The sequence below is a fragment of the Heterodontus francisci genome, unplaced genomic scaffold, assembly GCF_036365525.1.
Source record: "Heterodontus francisci isolate sHetFra1 unplaced genomic scaffold, sHetFra1.hap1 HAP1_SCAFFOLD_1434, whole genome shotgun sequence".
NCBI lineage: Eukaryota > Metazoa > Chordata > Chondrichthyes > Heterodontiformes > Heterodontidae > Heterodontus > Heterodontus francisci.
In genome coordinates this window covers 73,135-80,871 of record NW_027141688.1, presented here as the reverse complement: position 1 = coordinate 80,871, position 7,737 = coordinate 73,135, and the positions used below count along the sequence as shown (strand labels likewise).

The window sequence follows — 7,737 nt, the reverse complement described above, 5'->3', positions numbered from 1 at the left end:
GCTTCTAGATAACCAAGGGGCTCTAGATTTGGCAGTACCACCCTTTTTCTTTGTGGGGACATGCCTACACTGTGCCTGTAGAATCTCGCTTTTGAATGCCTCCCACTGGTTTGCCACTGATTTTCCCTCAAGTAGCTGCATCCAGTCCACTTTCGCCAGGTCAAAAAAAAAGGACTCTGGTGTGTTGATAAGGTAAGCTTTGTATTTAAGAAGTTCTGTCCGTTGGATTGCTAACCTAACAAGTTTTGACTTTTTGTTTTTGGTTTTTCAGTAGATTTGTTGGGAATTTAGAATAGTGGGAATGGAGGTTAAGGCAGTTGTATGTTCCTCCTGCAGAATGTGGGAGGTAAGGGTCGCCAAGAGTGTCCCTGCTGACTGCATCTGTGGGAAGTGCACCCAACTCCAGCTCCTCGAGAACCGCATTAGGGAACTGGAGCTGGATGAACTTCGGATCATTCGGGAGGCGGAGGGGGTTATTGAGAGGAGTTATAGGGAGGTAGTCACACCTCAGGTAAAAGAAGTAGGTAGATGGGTTACCGTCAGGGGAAGGAGAGGGAACCAGCAGGCAGTGCAGGGATCCCCTGTGGCCGTTTCCCTCAACAACAGGTATACCGTTTTGGATACTGTTGCGGGGGACGACTTACCAGGGGTAAGCAATGGGGTACAGGTATCTGGCACAGAGTCTGTCCCTGTTGCTCAGAAGGGAAGGGGGAAGAGGAGCAGAACATTAGTCATTGGGGACTCCATAGTTAGGGGAACAGATAGGAGGTTCTGTGGGAACGAGCGAGACTCACGGTTGGTATGTTGCCTCCCAGGTGCCAGGGTTCGTGATGTCTCGGATCGTGTTTTTGGGATCCTTAAGGGGGAGGGGGAGCAGCCCCAAGTCGTGGTCCACATAGGCACCAACGACATAGGTAGGAAGAGAGATGGGGATTTAAGACAGAAATTCAGGGAGCTAGGGTGGAAGCTTAGAGCGAGAACAAACAGAGTTGTTATCTCTGGGTTGTTGCCCGTGCCACGTGATAGCGAAGCGAGGAATAGGGAGAGAGAGGAGTTGAACACGTGGCTGCAGGGATGGTGCAGGAAGGAGGGTTTTGGTTTCCTGGATAATTGGGGCTCTTTCTGGGGTAGGTGGGACCTCTACAAACAGGATGGTCTTCACCTGAACCAGAGGGGTACCAATATCCTGGGGGGGAGATTTGCTAGTGCTCTTCGGGGGGGTTTAAACTAATTCAGCAGGGGAATGGGAACCTAAATTGTAGTGCCAGTGTACAGGATGTTGAGAGTAGTGAGGTCAGGGATATGGTTACAAGGACGCAAGAGGGCACTGGCAAGCAAGAACCTGGTATAAAGTGTGTCTACTTCAACGCCAGGAGCATCCGGAATAAGGTGGGTGAGCTTGCAGCATGGGTTGGTACCTGGGATCTCGATGTAGTGGCCATTTCGGAGACATGGGTAGAGCAGGGGCAGGAATGGATGTTGCAGATTCCGGGATTTAGATGTTTCAGTAAGAACAGAGAAGATGGTAAAAGAGGGGGGGGTGTGGCATTGTTAATCAAGGAGAGTATTACAGCGACAGAAAGGACGTTTGAGGACTCGTCTACTGAGGTAGTATGGGCCGAGGTTAGAAACAGGAGAGGTGAGGTTACCCTGTTGGGAGTCTTTTATAGACCTCCGAATAGTTCCAGAGATGTAGAGGAAAGGATAGCGAAGATGATTCTCGACAGGGGCGAGAGTAACAGGGTAGTTGTTATGGGGGACTTTAACTTTCCAAATATCGACTGGAAATACTATAGTTCGAGTACTTTAGATGGGTCAGTTTTTGTCCAGTGTGTGCAGGAGGGTTTTCTGACACAGTATGTAGACAGGCCAACCAGGGGTGATGCCACATTGGATTTGGTACTGGGAAATGAACCCGGCCAGGTGTTGGATTTAGATGTAGGTGAGCACTTTGGTGATAGTGATCACAATTCGGTTAGGTTTACCTTAGCGATGGGCAGGGACAGGTATATACCGCAGGGCAAGAATTATAGCTGGGGGAAAGGAAATTATGATGCGATTAGGCAAGATTTAGGATGCGTAGGATGGGGAAGGAAACTGCAGGGGATGGGAACAATCGAAATGTGGAGCTTATTCAAGGAGCAGCTACTATGTGTCCTTGATAAGTATGTACCTGTGAGGCAGGGAGGAAGTTGTCGAGCGAGGGAGCCGTGGTTTACTAAAGAAGTTGAAGCGCTTGTCAAGAGGAAGAAGAAGGCTTATGTTAGGATGAGACGTGAAGGCTCAGTTAGGGCGCTTGAGAGCTACAAGCTAGCCAGGAAGGATCTAAAGGGAGAGCTAAGAAGAGCAAGGAGAGGACACGAGAAGTCATTGGCGGATAGGATCAGGGAAAACCCTAAGGCTTTCTATAGGTATATCAGGAATAAAAGAATGACTAGAGTTAGATTAGGGCCAATCAAGGATAGTAGTGGGAAGTTGTGTGTGGAATCAGAGGAGATAGGGGAAGTGTTAAATGAATATTTTGCGTCAGTATTTACAGTAGAGAAAGAAAATGTTGTTGAGAATACTGAGATTCAGTCGACTAGGCTAGATGGGATTGAGGTTCACAAGGAGGAGGTGTTATCAATTTTGGAAAGTGTGAAAATAGATAAGTCCCCTGGGCCAGATGGGATTTATCCTAGGATTCTCTGGGAAGCTAGGGAGGAGATTGCAGAGCCTTTGTCCTTGATCTTTATGTCGTCATTGCCGACAGGAATAGTGCCGGAAGACTGGAGGATAGCAAATGTTGTCCCCTTGTTCAAGAAGGGGAGTAGAGACAGCCCTGGTAATTATAGACCTGTGAGCCTTACTTCGGTTGTGGGTAAAATGTTGGAAAAGGTTATAAGAGACAGGATTTATAATCATCTTGAAAAGAATAAGTTCATTAGAGATAGTCAGCACGGTTTTGTGACGGGTAGGTCGTGCCTCACAAACCTTATTGAGTTTTTCGAGAAGGTGACCAAACAGGTGGATGAGGGTAAAGCAGTGGATGTGGTGTATATGGATTTCAGTAAGGCGTTTGATAAGGTTCCCCACGGTAGGCTATTGCAGAAAATACAGAAGTATGGGGTTGAAGGTGATTTAGAGCTTTGGATCAGAAATTGGCTAGCTGAAAGAAGACAGAGGGTGGTGGTTGATGGCAAATGTTCATCCTGGAGTTTAGTTACTAGTGGTGTACCGCAAGGATCTGTTTTGGGGCCACTGCTGTTTGTCATTTTTATAAATGACCTGGAAGAGGGTGTAGAAGGGTGGGTTAGTAAATTTGCAGATGACACTAAGGTCGGTGGAGTAGTGCCGAAGCATGTTGTAGGGTACAGAGGGACATAGATAGGCTGCAGAGCTGGGCTGAGAGATGGCAAATGGAGTTTAATGCGGAAAAGTGTGAGGTGATTCACTTTGGAAGGAGTAACAGGAATGCAGAGTTCTGGGCTAATGGGAAGATTCTTGGTAGTGTAGATGAACAGAGAGATCTTGGTGTCCAGGTACATAAATCCCTGAAGGTTGCTACCCAGGTTAATAGGGCTGTTAAGAAGGCATATGGTGTGTTAGCTTTTATTAGTAGGGGGATCGAGTTTCGGAGCCACGAGGTCATGCTGCAGCTGTACAAAACTCTGGTGAGACCGCACCTGGAGTATTGCGTGCAGTTCTGGTCACCGCATTATAGGAAGGATGTGGAAGCTATAGAAAGGGTGCAGAGGAGATTTACTAGGATGTTGCCTGGTATGGAGGGAAGGTCTTACGAGGAAAGGCTGAGGGACTTGAGGTTGTTTTCGTTGGAGAGAAGGAGGAGGAGAGGTGACTTAATAGAGGCATATAAGATAATCAGAGGGTTGGATAGGGTGGATAGTGAGCGTCTTTTTCCTCGGATGGTGATGGCAAACACGAGGGGACATAGCTTCAAGTTGAGGGGTGAAAGATATAGGACAGATGTCAGAGGTAGTTTCTTTAGTCAGAGAGTAGTAGGGGCGTGGAAAGCCCTGCCTGCAGCAGTAGTAGACTCGCCAACTTTAAGGGCATTTAAGTGGTCATTGGATAGACATATGGATGAAAATGGAATAGTGTAGGTCAGATGGTTTCACAGGTCGGCGCAACATCGAGGGCCGAAGGGCCTGTACTGCGCTGTAATGTTCTAAAAAAAAAAGTCACCTCCCAGTTTCTTAAAATTTGCCCTCCCCCAATTTAGAGCTTTTACTCCTGTTTTATCTGTGTCCTTTTCCATGATTATGCTAAAACTAACTGTATTATGGTCACTATCTCCAAAATGGTCACCCACTGCTACTTCATCCACTTGCCCAGCTTCATTACCGAAGACTAAATCTAGGATTGCGCCCCCTCTCGTTGGGCTTGTTACGTGCTGGCTAAAAAAGTTCTCTTGAAAACAGTTCAAGATTTTTGTGCCCTCTGTGCCCTTCGCTGTTTGTATCCCAGTTGATATTGAGGTAGTTGAAATCCCCAATGATTATTGCTCTGTAGTTTGTGGCACTCAGAAATTTGCCGACATATTTGTTCTTCCATCTCCCTCTCAGTATTTGGGGGTCTACAGTACACTCCTAGTAGTGTGGCTGCCCCTTTTTTTATTTCTGAGCTCCACCCATATGGCCTCGTTATTTGATTCATTTAGCATATCATCCCTCCCCAAAGCTGTTATTGATTCCTTAACTAATAATGCTACACCCCCTCCTTTTTTGTCCCACTCTCTATCCTGCCTGGAAATTCTATGTCCAGGGATGTTGAGCTGCCATTCTTGCCCCTCCTTCAGCCAAGTTTCCGTTATAGCAATGTTATCATGTTTGCTATGTGTCTATCTATGCCCTCAGCTCATTGTCTTTATTTACTATACTGCACACTTAATCTTTGCTTCTTCTGTTTTTCAGAGTCACTCACTAATTCTCTGCCTCCTGTTCCCTGCCCTGAACTTGTCCTATCTAAGACTGTGATCAGGTTCCCATCCTCCTGCCAAGCTAGTTTAAACCATCCCCAACAGCACTAGCAATCCTTCCTGCAAGGATATTTCTCCCAGTCCTGTTTAGGTGCAGACTGTCCGGCTTGTACAGTTCCCACCTTCCCCTGAACCGGTCCCATTGCCCCAGAAATCTGAAGCCCTCCCTCCTGCACCATCTCTCCTGCCACGCATTCATCTGGTGTATTCTCCTATTCCTACACTCACTAGCACGCGGCCTTGGGAGTAATCCCAGCTGCGCCCCTAGCCAAGCTGTTCCAGTACAGCTACAACACTGGCATCTACCCGGCAATGTGGAAAATTGCCCAGGTATGTCCTGTACACAAAAAGCAGGACAAGTCCAACCCGGCCAATTACAGCCCCATCAGCCTACTCTCAATCATCAGTAAAGTGATGGAAGGTGTCATCAACTGTGCTATCAGCAGCACTTGCTTAGCAACAACCTGCTCAGTGACGCTCAGTTTGGGTTCCGCCAGGGTCACTCAGCTCCTGACCTCATTACAGCCTTGGTTCAAACATGGACAAAAGAGCTGAACTCAAGAGGTGAGGTGAGAGTGACTGCCCTTGACATCAAGGCAGCATTTGACTGAGTATGGCATCAAGGAGCCCTAGCAAAACTGGAGTCAATGGGAACCAGGGGGGAAACTCTTTGCTGGTTGGAGTCATACCGAGCGCAAAGGAAGATGGCTGTGGTTGTTGGAAGTCAATCATCTGAGCTCCAGGACATCACTGCAGGAGTTCCTCAGGGTAGTGTCCGAGGCCCAACCATCTTCAGCTGCTTCATCAATGACCTTCGTTCAATCATAAGGTCAGAAGTCGGGATGTTCGCTGATGATTGCACAATGTTCAGCATCATTCGTGACTCCTCAGATACTGAAGCAGTTTGTGCAGAAATGCAGCAAGACCTGGACAATATCCAGGCTTGGGCTGATAAGTGGCAAGTAACATTCGCGCCACACAAGTGCCAGGCAATGACCATCTCCAACTAGAGAGAATCTAACCATCTCCCCTTGACATTCAATGGCATTACCATCACTGAATCCCCCACTATCAATATCCTAGGGCCTACCATTGACCAGAAACTGAACTGGGGTAGCCATATAAATACTGTGGCTCCAAGAGTAGGTCAGAGGCTAGGAATTCTGCAGAGGGTAACTCACCTCCTGACTCCCCAAAGCCTGTCCACCATCTACAAGGCACAGGTCAGGAGTGTGATGGAATACTCTCCACTTGCCTGGATGGGTGCAGCTCCAACAACACTCAAGAAGCTCAACACCATCCAGGACAAAGCAACCCGCTTGATTGGCACCCCATGCACAAACATTCACTCCCTCCACCACTGACGCACAGTGGCAGCAGTGTGTACCATCTACAAGATGCACTGCAGCAACGCACCAAGGCTCCTTAGACAGCACCTTCCAAACCCACGACCTCTACCACCTAGAAGGACAAGAACAACAGATGTATGGGAACACCACCACCTGCAAGTTCCCCTCCAAGTCACACACCATCCTGAATTGGAACTATATCGCCATTCCTTCACTGTCGCTGGTTCCAAATCCTGGAACTCCCTTCCTAACAGCACTGTGGATGTACCTACCTCACATGGACTGCAGCGGTTCAAGAAGGCAGCTCACCACCACCTTCTCGAGGGCAATTAGTGATGGGCAATAAATGCTGGCCTGGCCATTGACGCCCACATCCCATGAATGAAAGAAAAGAAAATCTGGCCGACATGTGACTCCAGACCCACAGCTCTTAACTGCCCTCTGCAATTGCCTGGCAAGCCAGTCAGGTCAAGAGCAATTAGGGATGGGTAACATCGAGAGGGTGGGATATACTCTGGAATATACATAGAGAGGGAAGGTGGAGATTAGGGGCAGTGGGCATAGAAGCATAGAAAATAGGAGCAGGTGTAGGCCATTCAGCCCATCGAGCCTGCTTCGCCATTCAGAAAAGATCATGGTCGGGTGAAGGGTGGGATTGATGGAATGTCCATGTTTTTCCTCTCTGTTGCTGTCTTTCTCCCTCTCCCTTCTGTCTCTCCGTTGCTCTCCTCTGTGCCGAGGGTGTCTCTGTTACTCTATTTGTCTGTCTCCATCTCTGTCTCTCTCTCTATCTCTTTGTCCTTCTCTCTTTATCGGTGTGTCTCTCCATTTTCCTCTCTCCTCTCCTGTCTCACTCTCTCCGCCCTCGCCTCAGTTTCCTCTCTTACTCGTCGTCTCTCTGGCTGTTGTCTCACCCGCTCAGTGTACACGAGAGCCTCAAACTTACAAGGAGACGTTGATAGATTGAGTGAGCAAAAGGATTTCCACGTATGTGTGAGGTCATCGGTTTTGAACCCAAAAATGATCGATCGGAATGTTTTTGAAATGGTGGGAAACTCGGAACACCGGACGTCCAAAGAGATTTCGGGGTCATGGTGCGCAGATCGCGAAAACGTTTTGGCCAGGTAGGCCGGACTAACTTGATTGAATTTTTTGAGGGGGTTTGGCGACAGCTATGATTAGCTCACAGCCTGAGCACCTCAGAAAGGATGTATTAGCCTGAGAAGGTGTGCAGTGCACACTAACCGGAGTGTAGCCAGGGCTTGACCGGTGAGATTATGAAGCAAGATTACATAAGTATCGAAATCCGTGGAGTATCGCAGGTTAAGGGATGATTTGATTGAGATTTTTAGGATTTGGAAAGGGTGGATAGAGGCAAATCTTTTCCGCTGGTGGGAGAGTCTGGGAAAA

The 7,737-nt window shown here is 48.0% G+C and overlaps 1 protein-coding gene across 1 annotated transcript in view; it reads left to right on the top strand.

Moving 5' to 3' along the window:
* The first annotated feature begins 1,274 nt into the window (after positions 1 to 1,274).
* The window catches only part of LOC137364387 (transmembrane protein 143-like), a 40,627-nt gene continuing 34,164 nt past the window's right edge, over positions 1,275 to 7,737 (top strand). Inside the window, exons 1-2 of the mRNA XM_068027640.1 lie at positions 1,275 to 1,389; positions 4,914 to 7,451. Of these exons, the coding sequence (XP_067883741.1) occupies positions 6,991 to 7,451 (461 nt within the window). The 5' untranslated portion in view covers positions 1,275 to 1,389; positions 4,914 to 6,990. The remainder of the gene's footprint in view (positions 1,390 to 4,913; positions 7,452 to 7,737) is intronic.